The 27,719-nt window shown below is 57.8% G+C and overlaps 1 protein-coding gene across 2 annotated transcripts; it reads right to left on the minus strand.

Annotated features, from left to right (window-relative positions):
• Window positions 1-77: 77 nt before the first annotated feature.
• Window positions 78-27,705, minus strand: EPHB3 (EPH receptor B3). Of its 2 annotated transcripts, none has more exons than XM_066556283.1 (16): window positions 27,639-27,705; window positions 14,304-14,368; window positions 13,228-13,900; window positions 5,945-6,100; window positions 5,474-5,809; window positions 4,563-4,687; window positions 4,239-4,407; window positions 4,039-4,144; window positions 3,571-3,668; window positions 3,282-3,404; window positions 2,936-3,183; window positions 2,500-2,715; window positions 2,261-2,410; window positions 1,973-2,166; window positions 1,649-1,804; window positions 78-1,338 (listed from the first exon to the last, which is right to left on the minus strand). In XM_066556283.1, exons 2-16 carry the CDS (start codon window positions 14,358-14,360, stop codon window positions 1,230-1,232), a joined length of 2,916 nt encoding a protein of 971 aa, XP_066412380.1. In that variant the 5' UTR covers window positions 14,361-14,368; window positions 27,639-27,705; the 3' UTR covers window positions 78-1,229. The 2 variants fall into 2 exon arrangements, with proteins under 2 accessions (XP_066412380.1, XP_066412382.1); XM_066556285.1 differs by having other exon boundaries at window positions 3,571-3,623; window positions 27,639-27,704.
• Window positions 27,706-27,719: the final 14 nt, after the last annotated feature.

A 27,719-nucleotide genomic window follows, 5' to 3' on the forward strand; every position in this document is an offset into this window, starting at 1 on the left:
ATGACCCTGGTGGGCAGCGAAGCTGCAGGCAGCCGGGCCCATCCAATGAGAGCGCGATCGAGCAAAGGAAACTCGGGTAAAATTCTTATTGCCTTTATTCTGCCCATTGCCTCCCACAGTCCTGCGGCCAGCACACATCCACGCACGCATGCACACACTCACGCACACTTAGGCACGCTGGGAGTCTCTCCCTCGGCTCGGAGGAACCGGGCTGCAGTGAATCCTCAGGGAAAGGTGAGTGAGTCTTTTGGCAGCAATCACAGCGTGTGTCAGGAGCGGGCGGCACCTGCTCCTTCTGCATAAAAGAGGAGGCTGGGGGAGGCGCGGCCCCCGGCGCAGCCCCCGCCCCAGCCCCGCTCTCCGGCCCTCGGGGGAGCGCGGCTGCCGTCCGTCGGTCCGGGGGCGGAGGGTCCCTGTGCAAACGTGCTGATGGCCTCGCTCTGCAGTCCAGAGCCGGCCAGGAGAACCAAGAGGGTAAGAGATGAGGAGCCGGGCACCTGGTCCCCCTCCCTCCCCTTTCTGCTCCCTCTTATCTTCTTTTAATATATCTCTTTTTTTTTTCTTTTTTCTTTTGTTTTTTTTTTTTTGCCTAACTCCCTGCATAGTAAATCGGGTTCGGGTTCTGGCGTGCAAAGCCAAGAAAGGGAGCGAAGCCTTCCCTTCGGACACGTTCCAGTGCAGACCCTTGGGCGGAGGGCTTGCCAGGGCTGGAGAAGAGGAGTGATTGTCTGGGGCTGGTGGCCCCAGCCCTGTCGCTGGCTCGGCCTCCCCTGGCTGCTTCCATGTGGGGAACAGAGTTAGGGAAGGCTTCGGACATGTCTGACAGACTCGGCGGACAGGTCAACAGTCTGTGGCCTCGGGGAGGTGAGGGAAGTGAGGATTTGGGGGAAAACAGGGTGAAAAGAAATCCAAGAAGCAGAACAACTCTTCAAACCGATGAGCACCAAGACAGGGTGGGAAGTGGGATGTGCCATCTCTGTCCCATAATCCATCTTCAATATGAAGATGTGTTGCTGCCTCGCCATTCCAGGACAAGGGACGAAAAGCTGGGCTCCCTCAGCATGAGTGCCTTCGATCCAGGGAAGGGCGTCCCGTCCCATCCCGTCCCAGGCGACCGTCCGAGGCAGAGGAGCGCCGTGTGGAGGGGAAAACAGGAAGCTGGGCTGCACCGCAAACTGAACCTTTATGGCAGGTTCCCTTGGTCCGTTCCAATGCAGAGTCCCCTGTGGTCAAACCTGCACTGGGAGCGTCTGGTTCATCTGCAGCCTCATGTCCTGAATGCTGCTCAGGATCTTCTTCTGGTGCCCTGCTAGCGTCACCCCTATCCTCAGCAGGTCCCTGCAAGGAAAAAGTGACGACTCAGCCCCCAGCCACGAGCAACATCAACATGTGGCCCTGCCCCACTGGGGCAATGGATCTATCTATCATTACAGCCCTCTGCCAAGCTCCAGTGCTCCCTCTAACACCAGAGGGAACCGGAAGCTGAATCCTAAACCTGAACTCCCTTGGGATTGGATGCTGAATCCCAGTCCTTAATTCAGCCCACATGCACCCAGGTGGGAGGAGGTGGCTGTCAGATAGGCAAGGGAGAGTGTGCAGCAGCACCAGTCCCAGTTTGCTCCCTCCTCCCCTCCAAGCAGGCACTTACTCTGCAGTCATCTGTGCCACCAGGTCGAAGGAGGCAAACCCAGCATTGACAAAGTTCTCCTTGTACCGTCCCATTTTGATGGCATCCAGCCAGTCTCCCACGGTGGTGAAAGTGGTGTAATCTGGGACAGTGCGGTCCAAGAGCGGCTGGGAGATGCTAAAGGGCAAGAGAGCCGCAGGTCACAAGGAGCAGGGCACAGAGAGGTGTAACTGGAAGCAAGGGATCCCCATTCTTATCCCCTCCCTCCCACAGCTCTATTCCCAACCACTCCAGTGTTCCCTGGAATTGGGGTATGTGCTGGCTGGAAACATGGATGTCACTGACCCAGACTGCACGCTGGCGATGACCTTCAGGCTGGCAGCATTGCGGATGAGCTTGTCCAGCGTGTTGACAATCTGTGCAAATTTGGGCCTCAGGTTGCGGTCCCGCACCCAGCAGTCCAGCATCAGCTGGTGCAGTGCAGTGGGGCAGTCCATGGGGGGTGGCAGGCGGTAATCCTGCTCCACAGCATTGATCACCTGCAGAAAGACAGGCAGAGGCAGGTTGTGAGCCACCTGGGCTCCCACAGGCGGCCTACAGCTCCCGGTTCCCTGCTCCCCAGAGAGCACTCACATCCTGGTTGGACATGTCCCAGTACGGTCGCTCCCCGTAGGACATCACTTCCCACATGACAATGCCGTAGCTCCACACGTCGCTGGCTGAAGTGAATTTGCGGTAGGCGATGGCCTCAGGAGCTGTCCATCTGATTGGGATCTTGCCTCCCTGCATGGATACACAGCTCCATGATTAGTGCATACCTGAGGTGTCTCCCCCCACCCCCAGATCCCAGATCCCTCGTGAGTGTCCTGTACCAGGGAGCTGGTGTAGGTGGGGTCAGCTGGGTCATCCTCCAGGAAGCGAGAGAGCCCGAAGTCAGACACTTTGCAGACCAAGTTGCTGTTGACCAGGATATTGCGTGCAGCCAGATCCCGATGCACATAGTTCATCTCCGAAAGGTACTTCATGCCAGCAGCGATGCCTCGCATCATTCCCACCAGCTGGATGACTGTGAACTGCCCATCATTCAACTGCCAGAGGAGAGATCAGAGGGGTTTGCAACACCCTGAACAGATTGAGAAAGGATCCCAATGTGCTACCACCATCACCTTCTTCCTCCCTCTTCTCCCACTCAGAGCTTAACCCTGGGACACCAGTATGACAATATAGAGAGATGGAGAAGGGCTCAGAGCTGCTGCTCCCCCCATGCACTGCACCCCAAGCCCAGGGCAGGAGGGGATGGATGCTCACCCGGAGGAAGGAGTCAAGCGCACAGTTCTCCATGAATTCCGTGATGATCATGACGGGGCGGCTCTTGGTCACCACCCCCTCTAGGTGGATGATGTTGGGGTGGTCGAACTGGCCCATGATGCTGGCCTCGCTCAGGAAGTCCCGCCGCTGCCGCTCTGTGTAGCCCACCTTCAGTGTCTTGATGGCCACAAAGATCTCGCGGCGGCCAGGCAGCTTCAGGCGCCCACGGCACACCTCTCCAAACTCCCCTGTAGTGGGAAGGACAGAGGGGAGCAGCACGGTGAGCCACAGGACAGGTTGAGAGGCAGCAGTCTCAGCACCTGCTGTGCCCAGCCCCAGGACTTGCCTGCTCCAATGACCTCCTCAATTTTCACACAGGAGATGTCAATCTCTTTGGCGAATTCCCGGACAGCTTCGTTTGGGTCCTCGTAGGTGAAAGGGTCAATGTACACCTTCATCCCAGGGGTAACTGCAAGGGCAGAAGCCATCACCAGGAGGGACACAGCAAGGGTGACAGATGTCAAGCCACTTGGCTGGCTGCCAGCCCATCCCTTGTTAGAAAAGGCTGCCCCTTTGCATGGGACAGGAATTGGGAGAGGGCAGCTGGAGTCCATTTGCTGGGCTCTCACACTCACCATATTGCTGCAGCTTCTCTGTGTACTCAGGGTCGGTGTTGTTGCGCTGCTTCCTGCCCAAAGGAGACGAGAGGAGGTGTTCAGTAACCATCCCTTTCCTGATGGGGCAAAGACATTCACTGCCAACTTCCAAATCCCAGCACAGACAGCCTCTGCCAGAGAGCCTTCCCTCTGGCAGCCCGTGCACAGAGCTATCCCTCCACCCGAGGTGCGATGGGAGGAGATGGCCTAGTTGTGCTGAGTGCATGGCAGGAGCCTGGGCAGAGCACAGCTCGTACTGGGGAAGCAGAAGCACAATCCTCCCGCAAGACCTCTGCTCTGGGACCCATGTGTGGCTGGTGCAGTCCTTCACTCTGTGACTGGAGCTGCCAGAGCTCTGCCCACAGGTGAAGGGGGAGAAAGCTCTGTGGCAGACATGAGCAACCCCCAAACCCAGATGTGAAGCCCTATTCCCTGAAAAGCCAGTACCTGAAGCAGACGATGGCAATCACCACCACCACGATGACGAACACCAGCCCTGCAGTGGCCGAACCCACAATCAGAGGCAGCTCCTGGAAAGTCTTGCTGGTGGAACCTGATGGAGGGACAGGCAGGAATCAAGGTCAAGCTGGGAAAGGAGCAGGCATGGGAGGGCTGGGCGATGGAGGCAGCCCAGTGCTGGTACCTACCGCCCTCGGCAGTGGTCTGGAACTCCGTGGGGAGGCTGTAGCGGCCGTACCCCGCCACGGTGCGCGCCCGCACCTGCACCATGTACCGAGCGTTGGCCTTCAGCCCGTCCAGCCGCACCGAGTTCTTCTGGCTGGTGACTGTGTTGGCGATGCCATCACTCTGGCCTTGCTGTAGGGGAGACGTGGGTGTCACCTCTGTGAAGCCACCCTCCATCTGCTGGTTCCCACATCCCCCAGGAGCCAGGTTTGCAGGGACCCCCTATGCCATGGTGCTGATGGCCAACTAAAAGGGCTGGAGGAGGGAAAAGGCTGTTCCTGCTTTACCTTCTCCGAGTACTTGATCTCATAGTCCAGAATGATGCCGTTGGGTCTCTCTGGGGGAGTCCATGACAGCGTCATGCTGTTCCCGGTGCTGCTGTGCAGGTGCATAGTCGGTACGGCAGATGGGGCTAGGAAGGAGGGCAGGAAAGGAATGAGCCACCTGCACCAGGTTTCCCCCTCCACCATCCCACACAGTGTAGGGAATGCTCTGCCTGTGACCTGCTTGGATAAATCTTGGTGGAAAGGCATGGAAAAGCTTTGAGACTCATGGCCTCCCCCAAGTCTCCATAAGGTGTGATCTCAGCACCAAGGGGAGCCTCAGAAATAGCACTGAAGTCATGCTTCACCCCATGCCTAGCTGCAGACTGGTCTGGGGAAGGGCCCTGCCAACCCAAACTGGGGCTCCCTCCCCTCCTCCATTTGCCAGAAGCTCTGTGCTCCACCCCAGCAGCAAGACCCGTGAAATCAGATCAGTGCGCAGTGGCTGGAGATTACCAGCACGCTGGAGCGGGGCCAGAGCGGGAGGAAGGAGGGAATGGCAGAGCACTTGGCTGCCTGCAAAGGCTTGGGCTGGTGCTGAGCTTTCCCAGGCACACAGGGGAGAAATCTCATTTCCTTCCTCCTCCCCTCACAGCAGGCACAGCATCTCTGGGGTAGGTCTAGAAGATCCAGAGCTCTCTGGAGCATCTGCCAGCCCTAGTCTTCTCCACTTGCATGCATTTTGATCTCATCTCCTCTAGGGACATGCTTTAAACAGAGAGGAGAGTTTACCCAGGGGATTAGATGCAGGCCCAGAGAGCCAGTTAGGCGGCACCACAAAGGATTGCAGCCTCCCAGGCTGTCAGAAAGAAATCTCTGCTCCACTCTGCTCTGTGGAGAAGATACAGCCCCTGCTCCCTGGCGGCTCCACTGACCTGCCTGGTTGGTGGTGATGTTGACAGAGGCAAAATGGGGAGGGTAGGGACTCTTGTTGGAGATGCCGTTCACGGCCTGGATCTCGAAGGTGTACTGGGTGTGGGCCATCAGGTTGCTGATGTAGATGCGTCGCTCAGTGAGGCCGAGCTGGCGCGGCACGAACTCCACGTTGTCGTCGCAGCGGGTGCACAGGCGCCGCTCCACGCTGCATTTCTTGCAGATGACGTTGTAGAGCAGGTCATCCCTCCCGCCCGTGTCCTGCGGCTCGCTCCACTCCAGCCCCAGCGACGTCTCATTCACGTTGGAGATGACATTGCGGGGGGCTGAGGGGACACCTGCACGGAAATGTGGGTATCTTCATGTCCAGCTCAGCCCTGGCATGGGCACAGCACATACCCCCATCCCAGACACAGACCCCCATCACCTCCACAGCTTCCCTTGCTCCCCTCCCTGCCCAGAGCAGGACTCACTGGTGCAGGCGCTGTCTGCGGGGTCCGTGTCTGCCCGGAAAAAGCCGTTTCGACAAGTGCAGACCATTGCTGCTCCAGAGGTGGTCCGGCTATTGGGAGGGCAGGGAGAGCAGGGACCTTCCCCCTGCTTAGATTTGAAGGTTCCTGGGCCGCACGCTGGAGGAAAGAAAACCAGACCTGGGTTATAAAGTGAACCCAGAAAACATTCACTGCTCCCACCATAGTTGGCACACTCTTCCTCGCTGCCCTGCCAAATCTTTGATCAGTGGCTTGAAGACCTCAGGCCTCCTACAAGCCTTTCCACTGCCATCAGCCATGCCCAGGGACTCACGGCTGGGGAGGGTGAGAAGAGTGGGCTGCTGGAAGCACCAGATGGCTCAGGCACAGCTCTGCCAGGAAATGCTGGGCTCCAGCAGCAGGTCCGAGGTAATTGGAGGTGGGAAGAGTTGGTCACCACCAGCAGTATGGGGGGCAGAGCAGACCCATCCAAAGCTCCATTCCTCAGTTATGTTTCTTCACTGCCCTTCTCAAGGGTATTACCATGCTCCCTTCCATGGAGGAAGGGCATGCTGTTTTCCAGGCCTGGCAACCTTCAAAGTGCCAGGTCCATCCTCTGGGGAAATAGGACTGGGAAGGAAAGAATTCCTCTACAGCCCTGTCTGCAGCAGTCCCTGCTAGAGGCCTCCACCACCCAAAATCAGCCACTCAGCCCCAAACCTTCCGCCTCAGGCTCTTGAGCCACTTCTCAGTCCCGGGGCGGCGGCACCTCATGAGGTCGGCTCAAGTGGAGTGCTGAGCGAGATGAAAACATTCCTGCAGGTCCTTGGCTGAAGAGCTGCTTCAGCATCACTGCCACCTCCCTCCTCCGCTTCCGATCAGGGTCCTTCAAGGAGCCACGAGTCCTGGGATACGGCCCCATTGGCATCACAAGGTGTTTATTTGTAATGAGGGGCACGTGAAAGGTTTAACAGCACTTGAGCCGAGGAGCAGAGCAGCCTCGGGAACCTGACCCACACCTCGAAATAGCCTGATTTATCACACTGCTGCCCATGGAAGCGGATTCTGTGCTCTGTGTTTGCAGCCGGATGAGGTGAGAGACCCACTGGCGCCGGCTCTGCTTCAGCATCACCCTGTTTGCCACAGCTGGGGCAGCATCAGCACCGACGGCCCCGAAGGAGGGCACATCCTCCTCGCTCCACCACGTTAGGGAAGCTCCCAGGGCAGGTAACCCTCCCACGCCAGCCACACATCATCCTGAAAACAGGAGGAGGTTTCCTGGTGCTTCACCAGGCTCTGGCAAGTGGAAGTTTCCTGATATGAGGCATCTCCCGACACCCTCTGTGGAAGTTTTCCGGCTAGTTGCAGCCCCACATGGGGCGTGGAGTGCTGTGAGTCACACGCTGCCAAGCCGGCCCCGCAGGGACCCGCACACAGCTCCAGGTGCTGTCCTGGGTTTGTCCAGGCACCAAGCAATAGCAACCCCAAGGGAGAAGCCCCACTCCTGTGCAGTGCTGCTGGCCAGGGGGATGTGAGAGCAGCCCTTGCAGAGACAACTGCCTGCTCTCCCACCCCTCTGCCTGCATGGGTGTCAGGAGCTGCTTCCTGCTGCCAGGGTGTGAGCCTTCCAGCAGTGAGACTCTTCTTTGGTCAAAACAGGACTGACTACATGGCTCAACTAACTCCAACTCCTTGACCTGAGTTCACCCAGCCTCTGGGCCTTCCCTTTGGAAATGAAAGCTTTGCCCGTCCCGACTGTGCAGGCTGGAAGGCAAAGCAGTGCACAGATCTGCTCCTTGGCAAGCAATGGGAAGCCAGCAGGTCCAGGGCTTCTGTGTCCCCAGCCTGGGACAGCCAGGCCACTAGAAAATGTGTTTTTATGTGGACAGCAGAGGCCCAGAGGTCGCAGAGAAGCCTTGGCATAGGCAGACACACCCGGCTGGAGTCCCGGGCGGTTCAAACTGGGTGGATGCAGATTCTCACATAAGGAACCAGATTGTTGAGGAATGAGAGATGACTGAAACCTCTTGGACAGGAACGCTCTGGGCTCAGAAAGCTGCCAAACATGCTTTGGTTATGGAGAGAAGCCCAGATCCATCAGGGACAAAACCCCCTGAACAGGCTTGTTGGGGGGAGAGTGAAGCCGGAGCAACCAGAGCTTGTGTGAAGCTGACAGCCCAAGCATGGCATGGCAGCCAAGGACAGCCAGGGGCTTGCAAAGGACGCAGGAGGGCATTTGGTCTCAGCACATGAAGTGCCAGCCGGTGCCCAGTGGGTTACGGGCACAGAGGTGACAGTGGCCTCCCAGACACAGGAGGAAGGGACAGGCAGAGCTGTCCTTCAGCAGCTCCCTGCCACCCCTAAGTAGTACCCAGTGCAGGCACAAGGGATGAAGGCCTTTTCTTTGCATTCTTATGCCATCCTGGCAGGAGGGGGATGAGCCATGAACCAGCCCTGTTAAGAAAGGGAAGAGCAGCAGAGGGACCGAGGCCCAGATGCGCTCCACTGTGTAGATTTCCAACTCTGCTTAATAAATCAGAGCATAAAGACCTCAGTGGCAGTGTGAGAGCTCTCAGCCGCCACATTTGAAGGCTGTAACCGAGCTGAAAGCTGATCCCAGGTCCCTGGTGGATAAGCCGCTGTGTCATCTCTTCTCTGCAAGAAACTGCCTGTACAACAACCACTGTCTTGGCCGGCACGCTGCGGAACGAGCCTGGGAGCTCTGGAGTGGGAACGTGACTCCATCCAGCCGGAGCTGGGAAGCCAGGCTCCCTTCTCCCTGCCGAGAGCTTTGCATAAGCACTTTTCCTGCTGAAGTGTCCTCAAATAAAATAACAACTCTGAACCTCTGCACACAGATCACATCTCCTGGTGCTGTGCTGCGGTCACTTCTGGGGAGAACATGACAGTCAGTGACAGCCACAGGATAACAGGTCAGGGAACCGAAGCGGAGAGGAGCCGCTGGTTTGATGGCAGGGAGAGGCAGTCTGGCCTGAGGATCAGCCACAGAGGGGATTTGTGTGGGACGTGGGAGGGAGGAGGACAGTAACAGAGCCCTGCTGTAAAGCTGCCCCTACACCCCCTATGGGGCATCGCACTCCCGGCATGGCAAAGGCGGCCGTCCAGTTCTGGCAGCCCCTCCAGGATTTTCATCAGCCACCCTCCTCCAGGGCCTGATCCTGTCTCAAAAAGCTGCAGCACAGAGCTGGGGGAAGAGCAGGGTACTGCTCCCAAATACAATCTCCACCGTGGTGAATAAAGTTCAAGGAAGGGAGCTGAAAAAAACACCGAAATAAAACCCTTCTGCCAACAGCAGAGAGCAGTGACTCATCCTGTAGGCAGCCTCCATTATTGCATGGGATGCAGGCAAGCAGCAATGAACCATGCGTGCATCCCCAAAACTGTGGGGTCCCCTCCCCTGGGGAAGGCAGGGATAGCCATGACACACCGGAAAAAACCAGCCCCAAACTACCATGTTTCATGTTCTGACTGCTTCCCATTCACACTACAATATTCCAGCATCCTTCCAGCTATTTCTCTCCCTGTAGGATTGAAGCAGGACGCCTCGCCTGAGCCTAGATAAATTAAACTGATCATATCCCTTTGCCCATCAACCCTGTAATTTCTTTAGAGGCAGCAGTCAGGTTTGTTCGGGACGATCTGTGCTTTATGAACCTGCACAGCTCGCTCCCTTCTCGCTGTCGTAAGTGGCTACAGATGGAGCAGAGCTGTGGAAGCAACAGCCTGGCTACAGCCGAGGCGGTAACTCTGTTTTTAAGTCTCTCTTAAAAGGCAGTTATTTAAAATAAAGTAAAATAATCACCCTTTGGGTGAAAATATTTCACACTAGCATAGTCCAAAAGCGAATGGAGTAAATCTGAAGGGAGAGGAGAAGGGAGAGAGCCTTTGGGGGTTTGAAGTGGCATCCAAGGAACAGGCAGGAAAACAATTTTTTTCTTTTTTTTTTTCCTTTTTTTTTTTTTTTTTTTTTTTAAGAAAAGAAAAAAAAAAAATTCAATAAGCAAAGCTGCCTCTTGAGTCACAGTGGGTCACAGGCAGGACGGCAGGGGCAGATTTCCTCGACTGTGTTACAAGTAACCCATTGTGGAGCTGCCTGGCTGTAAACCGGCAGCTCTCCCTGCATTCCCTGCTGCTGCCTTTGATCTGGAATCCCGGGCAATTAATCCCAGGCAGTTTCACTTCCTGGGTTTCATGCAGCAAGCCCATGTTGCAATGCAAAGCTGCAAACAGTTGGCAAGTGCAATGCTTGCTTGGCAATTTTTTTTTTATTTAATTCAGGGTGATGTTTTCATTAGTCACTGATTGCAAGGGAAATTTATTTTTGCAAAAATTCTGATTTTGGCCCCAGCTTGACCTGTGCTCACCTACTGATTGTGCCCAAATGTTTAGTGCTTGGTGCCTCGAGAGAAGAAACATCAAGAAGACTGAGAAAGGGGTCTCAGGAAGGTGCGGTGTCATGCTGGACACTGTCACCCCCAGTGATCCTACAGTTTGGGTATCCATGGACTGCACCACACAGACTCAGTTCCCCTCCCAGGCAGGGTGGAGGCTCTGGGGGCTCTGTGGTCCTCCTCCCAAGCAGAGGGGACCTGCAAGGAGGGGGCTCATTGCCCACCCCAGCACAGCAGCCTTTCTGCCTTTGTGTGAAGCCAGCAACACAAGGGGTGCAAATCCCAACAAATCCATCATGGAGCACATGCCCAGGAGCATTTTTGAGGAGCCCCTTGACACCAAATCCCTTGAACTGTTTGGGTGCCTCCTAATGAAAAGGAGAAGGGATGGGGCTGGGGAAAAGCTAAACCCCAGGGCTGCAGGGCGTAGGGTGTGAGTGCAGTGCACCCCAGCCCATGGAGGCATGCAGGAGCCTTTGCTCCCCTCCCTGGCCAGCAGCTCCTTCTAGTCCTCCAAGAGCTGCCTCTGCAGCTCTGCGTGGCAGGGAGTGTGTGGGAAGCGGCACAACCCCCAGAAGGGCCGTGTGCTAATTAAATAAAGATAATGAGGCTGAGAATGAGATGCCAAATCAGTGCTGTGGCAACTCAGGAGTAGAACGCCAGGTACCAGCCTGGCGGATCGCCTTACAAAGCATGCCAAAGAAACTGTCTTCAGTCGGGCAGGATGAGCCCTCTGCTCCCGAGGGACTGGGATACAAGCTGCATTGTAACAGGTCTGAATGTGAGCTCTAATCTTGGCTTGGATGGAGATAAAGAAGAGGAGGAGGAAGAGGAGGTCTTCAAAGGCCACTGAAAGTCTGGGAAAAGGGGGAGATTTACAACAGGGCTTATCCCATCTAAGCAGTAACTGGGTATTGTTATTTGTTAAAATGCCATCTGGCACTCTGGTGCGCTGTTCGCCTGCACGGTGAAGCCCCTGCAGGCTCCCTGGGGCAGAAGTGATGAAACCCCAGCTTTGGGGGGCTGCACCACACCTCTGCCCACGACATCAGCTCTGAGACTTCTTGGGGGTGCTGGACTGTGGAAATGGGGTAAGGGAACATCCAGCCAAGAGGAGAAAAGGAGCTGCAGCTCCAGCTTCTCCCAGCCCTTCTTCAGCTGTTTCCACTTAAAACACATGATCATATGGTGGAAAATCTGATCCTGCAAGCGCAGTGCAACTTTCCCAGAGAAACGTGAGGACACCGCTGCTCCTGCCCAGCGAGGAGGCAGGCTGCCGGATGGAGATGTGCCCGTGGCCCAGCGTGGCTTCCCTGCCTGCTGCAGCAGAAGCTGGGGCTTGGTGGGAAATCAAAGGCGCTGAGAAAGCTGCCACATGGGGGTCTGTCCAGCTTGGGGATGTGGAGATGGGACCTTGCCCCTGGCTCCTGAGCCTAATCTGAGGAGCTCTGTCCTGCCTTGGGACGCCCCCTCTCAGCACATGCCCGGTTCTGGCTGGAAACTCTCACCTTGTGCCCAAACCCCACTCTCTGCTGGGAAAGAGCCAACATCGTGTATGGTCTAAGATCTCCCAGTCCAAGCAAGAAGGAAAGCAGCTACCCAGGAGCATGGACCTCAGTGCAGTTTAAAGTGTGGATGGATGCCTGACACTGGTGTCCATCAGCTCAGGAGGAGCCAGATTGACTGATGCAAGGGGCTGTGGCACTGAAGTCAGAGCTGTGCTGGCACAGATGGTGCTTGAGGCTCTGGATCCCTGGCAGAGCTGTGGCCCTGTGGAGACTGACCTCTCCCTACCCAGCCACAGCAGCACAGCTGTCAGCTACCCTGCTCCCAAAGCCAGCGGGGAGGCCACCCTGGCCCGAGCCCCACGTCACAGGCCATCCCAAATCACACAGCCCCTGCCAAGAGCAAAGGGCTGGCGCCAAGCATCCCGTCATCGGCCAGCACAAGGCATCCAGGGCTGGGGGCCCCGCCAGCATCCCGCTCCCTGTACAATGCCTGCAGCCAAGGGGAACGGCAACCTTTCTGCCCTAAACCCCAGCCACCCCAAGGCAGGGTCCTCCCTGCCAGAGACAGCTCACAAGAAAAAAATCACCCCAAGGGAATGCAACATTCATCCAGACAGATTTTTCCTTATCAACACACCCGAACTGGGGTTAAACAGCAACACCAAAGCTATCGTGGGAGAGCATGGCAGCTGCAGGACCCACACAGAGGTATCCTGCTGCTGGGGCAGCTCTCCATCCCCAACATCTCCATGTGCAGGATATGTTCCTTCCCTTCCAGCAAGAACAAGGAGCTTCAGATCCCCTGCCTTCGTGCTGGTCCCTACCATCCCTGCTGCAAGCTTTCAGCACTGGCAGGGGGAGCATGCATCAGCATGGCTTCTCCCACAGGGGAGCCCTGCTCACCACCAGGGCTTCTGAACAAGCCTCCGCACAAGCAGCGTGAAATCATACTTGCCAAGAACAATCACTTGCCCCAGCCACGAGCACTGCAGGAGGGAGAGAGGAAAGATGCTGGATATGACAGCAGCGATGAGAGAGAGGTTTTGGTAATGCTCAAGGGCTTAAATGTGCTGGATCCCTGCTGAGGACCATGCCTTGAACTGCAGCTCTGTGCAAGGAGATGCATCCCACAGAGGGTAGCACTGGTGGTTGCTCACCAGTGTGTTCCAGCAGACACTGCATGAGTCCAGACCACAAAGGTTTTAAGGCTTTGGAGTCAAACTGCAGACCTGTCCTCTGAGATTTCATCCTGCTCACTCATCAGAGAAAAGCCTCCAAAACCAGACTGAGCTCAATGCAAAATCACCTCCTTCACATCAACGCATCCATGGGGACAAAAGCCACAATCACTCTGCCATGCACATACCTTGGCACTGGGTATCCTTCATGGTGGGCTCATATCCAGCAGCACACGTGCATGCTCCCACGGGTACCATCCACTCGCCGTCGCCGTTGCAGTACAGCTTGAGGGGCACAGACACCTCCACTGCATTGGGGATGCAGGTGCCCGGCGCGATGACCAGGGAAGTGGGCTCGGCCCCCGTTAGAGTCTCCGGGAAGATAGCAAAGCCAGCAATGGTGTTGGAGCATTTCTTGTAGAAAGCCCGGACGGAGATGAGGGACATGCAGGCTCCCAGGTCTTGGAAGGCAAGGTAAAAACCATTCTTGGAGAGAGGGCCAAAGCTGCGCACCTTGGTGTTCACGCGGCCAGACTCCAGCTTGGAGAAGCTCTCATCTGGGGCAATTGTATCCACTTTGATATAGGGGTTCTCCATCCAGAAAGGGCTGTTTGCAGAGGCAGAATCCGTATCTGACTCATAATAGAAGAGGTTGAAGGTCTCTTTACAGGAGCCAGGGATGTTGGGGATGCTGTTACAGTCCCGCACAGTGAACTTCAGCTCCACGTAGACGCGCTGGACGTCCTGGCGCTGGATGAATTTGGTACGAAGCCAGTTGTTCTGGTTGGCCTCCCGTACGTTGCAGACCTGGTACGTGCGGATAGGGTTCATGGCCTCGTCATAACCACTGACTTCTTCCCACTGTGATTGAGAGGGAAAGGGTTAGATCCCCAGCCAGGGACAGCAGTGCTACAGACACATCATGAATGGCACAGGGTGGGGGGGAACAGGCAACAGTCAACAGGGAAGAGCAGCAGCTACACCTTCACCTGTCACAACCCTCCTGGTCATCATGTTGACTAAGAGCAACCCAGGCCAGGGACCATGACACTCCCACTCCACCGGCATGGAGTCAAGAGGAGATGGTTTCACAAGGCGCGGATATGCACAGGAGGAAAGGAGAAAGATGCAGCCAGCTTCACAAAGGCACTGGTGAGCAACCTTGATTCCCATGGGGCCAGGGCCAGCTCTGCCCTCGATTCCCATGGGGCCAGGGCCAGCTCTGCCCTTTGGAGGTCAGGACCAGGGCTGTTTCTAAACTTACCCCTGTCTCCGGATGAGTTGTCCATGCCAACTCAGAGGTCACCCACTTTGTGTCCATCAGGGTCTCTGGAGAGAAAGGAAGGAGAAAAAGAAGTAATTGGAGATGAAGGCCAAGATTAGAGGGGAAAAAAACCAGGAGGAGTGGGGGAGAGGAGAGCTGAGCCTGACATTTCTGTGGAAAACAGCAACTTGGGGGGTGAGACGTGGTGGGAGGAGGGGGGAGCGGCGCAGACAGACTCCAGATTTCTCTTCTCCTGTCAAGAGAACAGGAAGAGCGAGGCGTCCCTGGAGAGCTGTGCTGGAGGAGGCAAGCGGCAGGACGAGGAGCTGGCCAGGTGGCAAGGGGGAGATGGGGACAAGCTGCCATCCCCAGCCACTAGCACAGCCAAACATGTCCCCCAGGCAGTGCAGGGGTGCCAAAGGAGGAAGACCGGGCGCCCCTGTCCGCACCCTCCCCCTCTGCTTTGGCAGAGCGCGTATTTAATGTGGCTGGGGTTGAAAGGGCCCGTTCCCATGACAGGGCGGTGCGGGCCAGGCAGGTTTATCCAGAGGAGGAGGGACTGGCAGGCTGCTCTCCCAGAGACGCCCCACATCACTCATTTTACAAGAGGGGAGAAGAATTTGACCGTCTGGCCAACATTCCTGGAGCAGACTACAAGACAAACCACCCCGGCAGCATTCCCCAAACAGCCCCAGCCCCAGCCTTGGGGGAGCGAGACGCTTGTCTGGGAAGAGCTGCAATTGCAGGCAGCTGTCGCTAATCCCAGGCAGAGCCGCGTGGCTCCGCGCGAGCACCACGCGCAAAAACCAGGAGTGAAACACAAGGAGGAGAGCACACTGACATGCTCAGGGGCCAACGGCCCCTCTGTGAGCTGCTGGCCCTGTGAGCTCTGCTCCAGGGATGGCCCTTAGGCTGTTTGGAGGGGAGCAGGCACCCCAGCACCCCGGGGTCCTCTGGACCTTCTTTTGCCTTGGGGGGGGGTTGGTGGAAGGGGGGTGCAAATGCCTGGAGACCCTGGTGTGCTCAGGGGGGCTCTGCTGCCTGCACCGAGCAGGACCCAGGACCAGGGCCAAAAAACCTCCCTGATGAGGGCATCCCCCTCCCCAGCCACAAGTATGGCCCCATCCGGAATCCTGTGCAGCTCTCCAGGGGCTGCCCATCCATCCATCCACTTCTCAGCCCACCTGGGCTCAGGAGGAAGGGCAGGGAGCCACGGCTCTCCTAGACCAAGCAGCAGGCTGGGAACTGCTCACTCTCCCTGGCTGGGGCACAAGGACGTGCCAGGGCAGCTCAGCTGTGCCAGCACCATGGCTCAGCCCCACAGCAAGAGGCAGTTTCAGCTTCTTTCCTTCCACTCCAGGAAAACCCCAGGCTGACCTAGGCAGGGAGGAAGTGTGGAGGAGGAAGGAAGCATTCACGCATCGCAGGGTTTCGGATGAAGCCCGACTGGAGGTAAACACCTTCTTCCCGCGTCCCACCCCGGCGAGACCCGCCAGCAGCTCCCAGGCCAGCACCCACAGGCAGGCTGGGAGCAGAGGCTGTGGGTGCCACCACGGCACAGATAAACAAGCATGTCTGGGGACACGTGGGCTCTCTGACCTGCCTTGTGGCTTGCCAGGTTCCCAGCTGGGCCAGCCAGCTTGCTTCTCGCCCAGGCTGTTCACCCAGAGCAAACACAAACACAGTCCCATTGTGGCCTGGTGGCACTAGCAGTGGGCATGGCACTGAGGACAGAGGGAGAAAAACCCTTCATGGTGCCAACTCCCCATTGGTAGAGGTGCAGAAGGGCATCATCTACATCAGACTCCAATGCAGAGATGGTTGCTGGGCAGGGGTTTATTTGCTGTTTCTCAAGAACACAAACCAGGGACATCTGGCAAAAACAGGGAGAGAAGGAAGAAACCCTCTGTCAAGCAGGTAATGCAGATGGGGTGGGACACAGGATGGGCAGAATGGTTCTGTGCACCCATAAGGCAGCTTCTGCTCAGTCCCAAGGCACCACCTGCCCAGGGGACACAGCAAGCCGCCATCTCTCTCCCTTCCAATTTCCCACACCATCAGTTACTGAACCCCGGCAGGATCCCAAGTGTGGCTTTGCACGACCACAGGAGACACTGCTGTGCTTCCCAGACCCCTGCATGGGGTGGCTGCCAGGGTGGGCAGGCAGTGCCAGATGATGGGGGAGCAGGTTCCAGGAGGGGGCTGCCCACACCTCTGTGAAGGACAGGCCCCGTGCTGGCTGCCCTAATAAGGGCACAGCGGTGCTGAGGGCCCAGACATGCAGCGCTGGCGGTGAGCAGAGCCAAGCGTGTGCTCAGCACTCACAGTGCAGGACTGCCAACTCCTGGGGCAGAGACCCTGTGGGTCCAGCCAGTGCAGGGCCAGCTGGGGGTGTTTCTGCAGGAGGAGTGGGGAAGGGATGCCCTGCGTTCTCAGGGCTAGGGCTGCTGATGGATGAGCAGCTGTGGCGGTGAGTCAGGCTGGGGAGATGGGGATCTGGGTGGCAGGGTGTGCCTGCAAATAGAGTGACACAAGGATGCTGTGGCAAGCCACAGCATAGCATGGACTGACCAGACCACGGTGGGTGTTTGCTTCCCAAACCTGTCCAGGGGATGCAGGAACTCTCCTGCACAGCAGCAGGCCCCATGTAGGAAGCCCTTGCCATGGCAGTTGTCCCCTCCAGCAGTGTCCTTCCCCTTGAGTGTCGGCCATGGGCAGAACCTCAGCTTGGACAGGAGGCTCGCTGCCTGCATCCTAATTTGGCAGCATCTGCCATCTGACCAGCAGAGGAGAGAAAAACTGACAGAGCCAAGCCGGCTGTTGGCGTGAGAGCCACGTAAACCACACAGAGAGAGCGGGGAGGGGAAATAATAATAAAAAAAATTTCACTGAGCAACTCAGCTAAAGGAAACAGGCTGAGCACAGAGGGCAGAGGGGGTTTCCTGCAGCCATGGGAGTGACCCAGGTGGGGTCAGTGGAGCCTCCCAGACCCCTGCAGCCTGCCATTGTGAAGGTCATGGGTGGAAGGCCCTATGGGCTGCTGTGCTGCACGGTCCAGGGGCTGGTGGCACATGCTGAGCTGAGTTGCAGAAACTGCTCTGAGCCCTTAAAGGTGCTGCAGAGCTCTCACAGTGGCCTGGCCCTGAACCTCTGAACCTGATCCTCTCTCCCAAAAACACTGGGGCACACCAAGCACTGGCCCCTCGTGAAAGGGCATGTGAGAGAGCATGCTTGGGCTGGGGAGCCCAAGCACTGGGCTTCAGTGGTTCAGGATCAAGCAACTGCTCTCTTCCTCTGGCCCATGGTGCCGGAGGGGGGTTGAGAGGTGTCACTGGTGATTTCCCGGCGCGGTTCAGGTTTGCAGGTGCTGTGGAGGGACGTGAACGGCGTCAGGGCTGGCTGAACAGTGAGTCAAAGCCACTTCAATCCCGCACACCACAGCAAGAGCCTGGTCCCATTAGTCAATGGGAAATTGGCTCTCAATTTTGCTAGCTTGGGAAGTCACCCTAAGGCTTGCTTTATCACTGTCTGCAGCGCTGGGAGTTGTCCTCCTCTTACCTTCATCTGGGCAAAATCAAGGTATGGAGAAGGAGCCCAACTATGCTCAGCAAGTGCAGCCAGCCAGGCTTGACTCCACACAGAAGCAGAAGTTCCATGGCAGAGTGGGATCCCAGGACAGAGAAAGATTCTTACTCCTTGGACAGGGCTGTGAGCATCATTCTGGCTGCCTCCTCCCTGCCCTGCACGTCTCCTCCCAAGCACACCCTGAGCTGCAAAGATGAGTGGTCCCCTACCAGCAGCGCTCCCATCACCTCCACAGAGTCCCAGCAGTTCACTAGGTGTTTGAAGCCCTGGCAAGGACCCATCTGGAGCCGGGGACCTCTCTCTCCCGGTGCTGAGGCTCAGGAATGCGGCATGCATGGTCTGAGGCCAGCGAAAACGTTTGAACTCCCCCCTTAAGAGGCCCAGAGATCCCGTCTCGCGCTGTTGAGCGGCAGACGCGCGCGGCAGCGATGGCTGAGCCAGAAAAGGGGGGGAAATATCAAAATTCTTTCAAGATGAAGCCACTGGGGAAGACTCAATCCTCTCCACCAATAAGCTCCACTTTGAATGCTCTCCCCTTAGAATACGTGGACTGATGGCTTTTATCAGGATACTCTGGCAATATAAGATGCCAGCTCTTTGGCCCGATGAGGAGAAGGCAGCTCATCCAAGTCCAGAGCATCCTGGAAGAAGGCAAGGGAGAAGAGTTAGTAAAGACACCCACGCAGCCTTGCTGCAAACAGAGGAACCTGTTCTGCAACGTGCCCATGCTCTCTGTGAGCTATGCACACCATGGCACCATGTCTGTAGGAGCTCAGCACGGGGCAAGTGGCCTGGACCAGCCTTATGTGGCCCCTTGCCCCACGCTGAGCTCCTGCAGATGCCATCAATGGCTGAGCCATTTGCCTCAGGACATGGCTTGGCTTCCACCATGGTGGCTGCTAACAGTGGTGCCAGGTGCCTCTTTTCCCCCTCACTGCCATGCTTTTCTCTTCTGGAAGGAAAGCTAGATTGTTTAGAGATGCACTTTTAATCTTGGAGACTGCCTGCTATTCAAAAAGCCACCAAAGGGGGCATCTCTGCATATTTTAATTTCTTTCTCAGTTTTGAAGATAATTACACCAGGAGTGAGTGGCCTTGCGTGCTCCCCATTCAAGCACCTATCGGTACAATTAATCCCAACACTGTTCTGAGCAGCGGCACAAAGGGCCTTTGGTGTAAGGTCCTTTATCTGGGAACAAAGAGCTGCCTGTGGGAGAGAACCTGAGGTTGCACTTTTCCCGCTGACAAGCGTTCCGTACACAAAAGCTGAGCCACAGGAGCGCCCTGTGAGCGCGTCAGGTCTGGGAGACCCTGCAACACGTTTTCTTGAAGCATGTGGCTCACCCAGATCCCTCCTTCTCCTCCTCCAGGTGGGTTCTTCCCCCGCTGACCCCAGCTAAACCCTGTAGCCATCCTTCTCCCAAGCAGGGGATGTCCCTGCTCCAAGGCCAGGGGACTCCCCATGCTGCCTGGATTTGGGAAGCTCTCCTGTCCCGCTCAGCCCACGTGCTCCGTGGATGGAGCACAGCGCAGACAGCAGCTCTGGAGCACAGGAGGCGGCGTGCTGGGAGGTTTCGGCACTTGGCAGCCCCTTGTGCTGGAGCTGCACTGCAGGGAGGAGAGGCTCTTGCTGATGCAGTCAAGAGCCAGGAGAGCAGGCAGGAAGGCTGCAGCCAGTGTGGGAGGCATCAGGCAGGGAACCAGCAGGCACCCTCGGTGGTCAGGGGGTACCCGTGGTGGAGGTGCCAGGCATGGGATTTATGAGCCTGGGGAAGGTTCTGGCAGGCACTATTTGCTAGTTCTCTCTGCAGGGACGGGGCTGGCAGCACTACCAGCATGCTGTACGACTCACATGCCCTCATTCTCCCTCAGGAATCCCATCTCTTCCAGGGACCCCCTGCACTCCCCCTCTAGTGCCCAGCACAAGGCCAGGGGGCTGTGCTGGTCCCACCCTTGCCCTTCCCGACTGTCAGGCCGGGCAGGCCCGGCAGTGTGGTTCAGCCCAAGGGAAGGGCTGGAGCACTCCCTATCACCGCCCACGCTGGGAACCTGTCCTTATGACAAGCAGGGCGCCTGCTGCTCCCCAGCGCCGAGGGGGGAGACGCGAGGCTGCTGTGGGAGCTGGCCCCCCACCCCAGCCCTCGCCAGGGGGGCACAGGGGCTCCGACCAGACATGCCCACCAACGTCCACTTGTCCCAGGTCCAAGGCAAGCCAGCGACTTGTCAATGAGCTGGGAACAAAGGGAAGAGAGGAGGGGAAGAAAGAAAAAAAGGGGCCTGTATCACAGCTGTGGCCCTTCATGCCAAGGGCGTTTGGCCCATCATCAAAGGGGATTGGATTTGCTGAGGCAAATGATGACACATCCACTTCAAGCGGGGCAGGTTCTGCCTGCTGCTGGAGGCGAGCCATCGGAGTGAAGAAGTACTGTGGGCACTTAATAATAGACTCATTATTTCTGCATTATGGCAGGGCCCAGAGGCCCAAACTGAGATTAAGGCCCCTCTGCGCACACGGGGCACATGCACACACCAAGCCAGGCAGTTCCTGCCCAGAGAGCCTAGCCAGGGGTGGGCAGCACTGCCAGTCCTGGCATCATTCACCACTGCCAGTTCCAGGCCTGCCAGAGCCATGGTAAGCTCACAGCAGGGCCCAAAACTCCAATTCCAACGATGCTCCAAGGATGCATCCTTCATTTCCCAATCCCACACCTACACTGGGGTATTAACCTCAAGCCAGGAGACGGTCCCATGGCTCTGAGCCACTGGCCTACTGCATCTCTCTAACAGTCCTCCCCATCCGATCCCAATGTCCTGCACCTTCCGCATTGGCCAGATCCAGATCCCAGACTACTGGGAGCTGCCTAGCACATGGGGTGGAGGGGGACAGGAATGCTCCCTCCATCCAGCCCTGCCCTGTCACCAACCCACCATCCATTAACTGGCTGGAGAGGGTTTTCCGGCCACGTGCTCCTCACCAGGAGCTGTTTCCTGATGGCTGCGAGACAGACTGAAGCATGTGAGAGAGGACAGGTGCCAGCTCTGCAAAAGGCAGATCAAGTGGCAGTGGCTGGGATGCAGGGAGGGATGGGTGCTCCCTTCCGCCTGGTCACGCACTGGATCAAGGCAGAAGAACGGATTTCTGCCGTTTTATGAGCAGAGCCGTGCCAAGCTGGGCTCCAGCACCCGCCAGCATCACACTGTGTGCACCCCCTTCTAAACCACAGCACTTGGAGCCTTGGACTTTTGCAGGACGGCAGCTTCTGCCCTCCAGCTGCACACCAAGGACACGTGCAGCCCGCTGCCCAAAGCCTGCCAGGTCCCGCTGCCAGGCCCTGGTCCTGCAGAAAGGCTGTACCAACACTGGGAGAAAATGGGAGCCAGCTGCCCGAGCCCAGCCCTGCACTGCAATTACTGTTCTATTAATACCACGGGGATTTCGGATGTCAGAGCCCAGCGTGCTACGCCAGGGTCAGCTTGGCCAAGGAAGAGTTGCCATCCCTGCCCACGTGGTGGATGTGGATGTGCCCTGGTACTTGCTGCTTCAGCTTGCCTAGGGGGAAAAGATGCTTTTGCTGTGCCAGGCTGTGTGCAAAGGGGAATAGGCAGATCCCACAGACAGCCTCTCATCCTTGCCTGCTGCCAGACTGCCCACTTGGGACAGGAATGTCCCTGCCTGGCCCAGGGGAAGGGGCTGCCCTCTGCAGCTCTCTGCCATATGGACAATGTGACCAGCTGTGCCAGGCAGGCAGGCAGGAGCTCGAGGGCCAGCAGGCAGGACAGATTTATAGGTCGCCGTCCCCAGCAGGAATGGCCATGCCGCCATCCTCTGCTGCCACAGAAATAACTCATTTGATCAGGAGATGCCAGACCTGTTCGAGCCACAAATGCCATTGACTAGGCCATGGGCAGCAAATCAGCCTGCAAAGCCACCCTTGTTTCCAAAACATGTTATGATGGGGACACTCCTGCTACCTCTCTCTGTGACCCCACTGCCCTGTGGCCATGTTTTCATGGGGCAGGTGTCCCCATGGGGCCACCAAGCTGAGCTGGGCTGGTACGGGTAGATGAAGAGCCCCAAAGTCCCCAGGGGATGGAAGAAAAGGCAGTCGGTACTGCAGACCTGCCTCCGCAGGGCAACTGCTTGCGTCAGGCTGAGATCCAAAAGGCCCCTCTCTCCCTCCAGCTCCATTTTTTTTCCAGGTTGTACTTTTGGAAAGCGCCCAGAGAAAGAGTAATGATATTTAAAAGAAAAAAAACAACCACCCCTTCCCCAAAAAAGGTTACTCTGTGCACATCCAAAGGCTCGCCCCACAGACGGGTAGCTTGGCTGCCAAGCTCCATCCCATCCCGGCAGCGCAGAGTGGGAGTTTCTGCCAAGATCTCCCTCCTCTCTACTGCCTGGGGCAGTTACCCAAATCTCCGCGCTGCTCTCTGCTCACTTCCTCAGCTCTCTGAGAGCACCAAGCCCATCTGGAACTGCTTAAACCCAAATACTGCCCCCCCCTCCCTCCTCCACCTCCCCCACCCCCAAAGTCAGATTCTTCCAAAGTTAAAACAAGCACAGAGTCAGGAGGGGGTGCCGGGCCAGGCTGACTTGCTCCTTCATTTCGGTTTAATTTCTGGGGAACTAGAATAAATCTGTTCCTGGCGATCGTTCAAGCCCTGCACATTTTTCTCATTAATAAAAAAAGGCCTTGGATAGCACGCCGCGTGTGCGTGCCCCCCCTCCCTGCGGGGTCCCCCTGCGCCCCAGCCCTTGCTGGGCAGGCACTGAGCACCTGAGAGATGCAGGACTGTGCGCAGGCGACATGGGGACAGCAGTGTCCCTTCCCTGGGACAGGGATGGATTTTGGCAGCCCTGCGCAACAGCCACACCTCACAGAGGAACAGGGAGGCTCAAATCCCTCTGCAGCTGCTGCTGGGCAGGAGAATCCTGGGGGAGGGCTCCCCTGGGAGGGGACATCCCTGCTGCCCATCCCTGCAGCCCCCGCAGGGCCCCCGGGGCATTCCTGGGGAGGGGGCCCAGAAACAGGTGTTTGTCAACAGCTTCTGCCACATGCATGAGAAACGCCAGGCCCTGCAGCGCAGCGGGGCTTAGCAATGGGAAAAAATAAAATAAAGAGAACGCCCCAGCAAAACCCTCCCCTGTCCCAGCCAGGGACCCTCAGCCAGCACACGCGGGCACGTGCGTGGAGAGCGGCCATGGGGCTGGTGCTCGGCCCTGTGCTGTGCTCCAGCCTCTTCTCAAGATGGCTCCTGCTCCTCTTCAGCAGGGCGGCCATGCGAAGACAGCACTGGGCTCTCAACCTCCCGGCTCAGGCAGCACAGGCTGGAGGGCTGAGCTGCACTGAGGGGAAAGTGGGCACCAGGGGAGGGATGCAGCCCCTCTGGGAGTGATGGCACTGTGGGAAAGGCATGTGGCCCTGCAGAAAGGGGACAGTGCCCCACTCCCAAGCTCAGCTCCATGAGTCCTCTGTGGCAATGCTGAGGGTGGGTGATAACGGTCCCCAGATGCAGGAGGATGAGGCTCCACCAACAGTGCCAAGCCTGTCCCGTCACAGGCAGGATGCCCACCTGCCTTCCCTACAAAATGGCTCCTGCTTGAGGCTCAGCTCTGCGAGGGAACAGCCCATGCCCCACAGCCAGCACCGCCCAGCCAGAGCACAGGGCTGGGTTTGGAGCAACAACAACAACAAAAATGCAATAAAAAAAACCAAAACATGACTTCAAATGGGACGGTCCCAGTCGGTGGGAGTGTCACTGCAACAGGCTGCCTGCCCTTCAAGATGGCAGCCCATCCCTTGGGGCATGGGGCTCTGCCTGGCTCTACAAGGAGATTCCTGCCCATGGAGGGGCACCACCATCCCCCAAACACTTCATGGGAACATGCTGGACCCAGAAACAACAGCAGCTCATTATGGTTTCAACCACTGAGAAGCTTGTGGCAACGGCAACCACCAGCTCCACCGCAGCCCTTGGGTAGAGTCCCCCTTTCCCAGGGTTCTCCTCCGGGGGAGGCTGACACCCACCGTTTGGTCTGCACCAGCTGGGAATGGGGATTCCGACCCCGGGGCCACCCCAGCACCCTTCCCCCAGCGCGTCTCCGCCTGGGAGCCGCTTAATCCCGACAAACCAGTTTGACTCAGCACAACAGGAACAGCTACAATTTTAAAAACATGCAAGTCTGTGATTCAGATTGCTGGGGCTGTTTTAATTAAACGCCAAGCTCCTCTGCTCCAGCGGCAGCAGCAAACGGCTCACGGAAAGAAAATGCAACAAACTGGTTTCCCCAAATATCTCTTGCAGTAAGTCATCATAACAAAACAAGGAGTTTCGGTTCATTCCTTAAAAACCAAAGGCCGCTATTCCCAATTGCAGGGGTTGGGCAGGCATGGCCTGGCAGCCACAGCCTCGCTGTACACCGAGGGAGAAATGTGGGGCTGCAAACAGATCCTGGTGCTCCAAGTTTTCCCTCTCCCCAGCTCTCCGCATGCTCCGCCTGACACAAAGGAAAGCCCTTCTCCTCCCCTCCTCGGCAGCACAGACGGGAAGGCTTCCTCGAGTGCAGCTTTTACCGAGGAACAGGAGATTTAATGAATCCAGCGAGGGTTGCAGAGCCCCACAATCCGCTTTCCCTCACAGCCCTACCCCAAGCACCCATAAAACAGCAGGGCCAACTTCACCCATTGCCCCGCCAAGAAACATGCCATTTTTGTGAAAAGTAATTAAACAGAAAGCAAATCTCTCCGCCAAGAAAACACCTGGCAGCTCCAGCAAAGCGGTCAATTAAGCACGGGTTTGCCGGTGTAGAGAGGAGCGTGGTCAATCTGTGTGACACCCAGCTGGGGTCTGGGGGGCGTCACTGGGCAGAGCCAGTGAAGAAAATCCCCCCTAGAAATCTTGCTGCCTTATGGGGTTTGGCTATTTCACTAGAGCTCAAGTCTGCTCAGGACTACGTGCAGCAAACTCCAGCGCTTCTGCATGGGAGTTCACAGCGAAGCACGTGGGAAACTCCAAGTTTAAATGGAGTCCTGAATCCAGAGAGGCTGCTCAGAGCAGGAACAGCCTGGGAGAGTGGCTCCTAGGGAGAGCAGGTCCCTGTCCCAGCCTACCCGCACCCCCAGGGCAACAGGCAGATCCAGTCTGTGGCTGTCCATGCTCCCTTGGGCCAGGGTGTTTTGAAGGCTGGGGTTTTAGCCCTGGATGGTCGGCAAGGGCCCGGAACACGGCACATTCCCCGTGCTGTTCCACCGCGTCCGCTCCCCACAGGGCCTCTGCTCCCACAGCCCCGCTGGGACAAACTTCTCGGCTCAAACCCCTGTGCTGGAGAAAGGATCCGCTGTTGCCCCTGGATAGAGCATTCCTTCTGCAGCCGGCCCGGGGACTGCTGAACCGGAGAAGAAAAACACATTGTGACTTCAAACAGACCCAGCGCACTTACAGGATCTGGAGAGAAACCATTTTCTCCTCGGCAGCACAAAGCCCTCACTGAGCTGCTGCCGAGCGCGGCTTTTCTCCTCCACCCCCGTGGGGCCTTGTAAAGAAACCCAACTCCCCGCCATCCCCTGGGGAATGGGGAGCGCCATCCAGCCCCAAAGCCCCCTGCCCTTCCAGCCCTTTGCACCTCGGAGGGGACGGTAAAGTGGCCGGGTCTGGGGACTGCTCGCTGCTGTTGTCTGCAGGACGTGCGTACAGATTTATGGCCATGCCAGATTTATGATCAGCACTAAAATATCCAAACAAACGTGCACATGAGATTTACAGTAACCTCTGGAACGCGCCAGTCCCCGTCAGGAAGCAGCGGTGAGCGTGGACAGAAATGCCAAACGTAGCTGAAGAGCGGGAGCAGGAGCTCGCTGACCCTGATGTGAACAGCAGCTTCTCTAAGCTGCAGAGGCAGAAGCCTCTCCAGGCCAGCTGCAACTTTCCCTCCAGCTCGAACAGAAGCAAAGGGAAAAAAAAAAAAAAAAAAAAAAAAGAATAAAAAAAAAAAAAAAAGAAAAGAGAAAATCCCACGGGGAATCGGGACCAGCCCAAAAACTGCTGGGCAGCTGCCAGCCAGCCCTGAAGTGGTCCCACCGGGCTGGCACCCAGCTGGGCCCTGACCTCTCAGCCGATGTGTTCAGCCCTGACCCCTCCACACATTCGGGAAGCTGAAAAAACCCAGTGACTCCTCAGCAGGGCCTGTTTATTTTCTCTCCATCCGACTCTTTGCACTGCTCCATCCCCAGACGGCAGCGGGGGAGAGGCAGGAGGGACTGTCCCCAGGTGATACACACCGGTGCTGCCAGCCCCCACGCCATCTATCCTTCCCAAATTCCTAAACCGCCGATGGGAAGCAGGTTGCGAGAGGCTAGCTGCAAGCGTGGGGCCCCGCCGGGCTCCCTGCCCACAACTTCATCCCCCGGCACCTCTCCAGCAGGCAGGGATGCCCGGGCGGGTGCTCCCCATCCCGCGAGGGCTGAGTGCCGGTGGTTTCTCCCTTCCCCTCCTGCCGCGGGGTTCCCGCTTAGCCGGGAGCTCACGGACCCGGCAGGCCCACAGCTCTGATTCCCACAGCCTACAAAGGACGAGGAGTTTTAAATTTTTTTTTTCCTTTTAAAGAAAATCGCACGGAGGGAGGATGAAAAGGAACGCGGACAAAAAGCAGCCCCCAAACTTTCTACAAAGCCCAAAGCTAGAGGAAAGACGTCCCCCAGCCCCCGCAGCGGGGGAGGGCTCCTGCCCACGGCCACCCCCGGCGCCGCGGCCCGAACCTCGCAACGCGGGGCGACGGCAGCGGGAGCCCGAAGCACGACACAGCCTCCGAGCAGCCCCCGCCGCCCCCTGCCCGGGCAGGGCACCCACAGCTCCGCTCCGACCGGGGGATCTCCCTTCCCTTCTGTCCCTCCCTCGCCAGCCCCCTCCCGCCGCTCCGGCAGCGGGTTCGGTTACCGGACACCGGAACGCCGCCGCCCCGGCACTCCGGCTGGAGCCTCGCACATTTCGTGCCGAGACAAAACCCGTTCGGGCCCTCTTCTCCTCCTTCTCTCCGGTGCGACCCGCCTTGCCCGCTCGGGAAGCCCCGGTACCCAGCGGGGCCAAAAGCCTCTTTCCTCGCTCAAAGCTACGAGCGCAGCGGCGCTGCCCCGCGGACCGGGGTTCACTTTCCAAGGGGGAGAGAATTATTCCCCGTTCTATTCCCAACTCCACTGGAGCTCGAGGGTGGGCGAGCCGCGGAGCGCAGACCAGTCGGGGATAGATGCGGCACGCGTGGCCACTCGCCCCGGAGGTCCCACGCTGGAGCCTCGGGGGTTAAGGCAGCGGGCGCGGCGAGCCCTGCCGGGGAAGGGATGGAGCCGGACACGGCACACGGACACTCCTTCCGCGGCCCCACCAGTTCTGGCACGCCAAGAGCTTCCACTGAAAGAAATATTAATTTTCCAGCCCTCTCGGTCGTGGCGAAAAGCCTCGAAACGTGAACCGAGTATCCAAAGAGGCGCCGCTCCCTGCCAGCAGCCGCCGGCCGCGGATGCCGCGGCTCTGCCGCGCCGGGCTCGGTTCCACGGGGCGTTGACTCTGAAACCTACTGAGGGCGGCTAAGCGCTGGGAACGGGGCTGCGGCGGCGAGCGCTCCGCGGGTACAACCGGGCATCCGCGGCGCGACGCCGAGTCGCGCTGAGCCACGACGGGCCTGGGACATCCCGGAGGATGCGTGCACCCGTGCTCGGGCCCCGGTGCGGCGGACGGGCACGCTCGCCCGGTACTCACCCTCCAGAGCGCGGCGGCCACCGGGGAGCAGCAGGAGCAGCAGAAGGGGGAGCAGCGGCGGCGGCGGCGGGGGGGCCCCCG

This window comes from Molothrus aeneus, chromosome 10 (genome assembly GCF_037042795.1).
Source record: "Molothrus aeneus isolate 106 chromosome 10, BPBGC_Maene_1.0, whole genome shotgun sequence".
NCBI lineage: Eukaryota > Metazoa > Chordata > Aves > Passeriformes > Icteridae > Molothrus > Molothrus aeneus.

Excerpts from the sequence above, each read along its gene's own strand:
- EPHB3 (XM_066556283.1), bottom strand. The coding sequence starts at position 14,360 with ATGGACACAAAGTGGGTGACCTCTGAGTTGGCATGGACAACTCATCCG. Across the intron at positions 4,408-4,562 it reads AGATCAAGTACTCGGAGAAG|CAAGGCCAGAGTGATGGCAT; the intron begins GTAAAGCAGGAA and ends TCTCCCCTACAG. Across the intron at positions 3,405-3,570 it reads AGAGAAGCTGCAGCAATATG|TTACCCCTGGGATGAAGGTG; the intron begins GTGAGTGTGAGA and ends CTGCCCTTGCAG.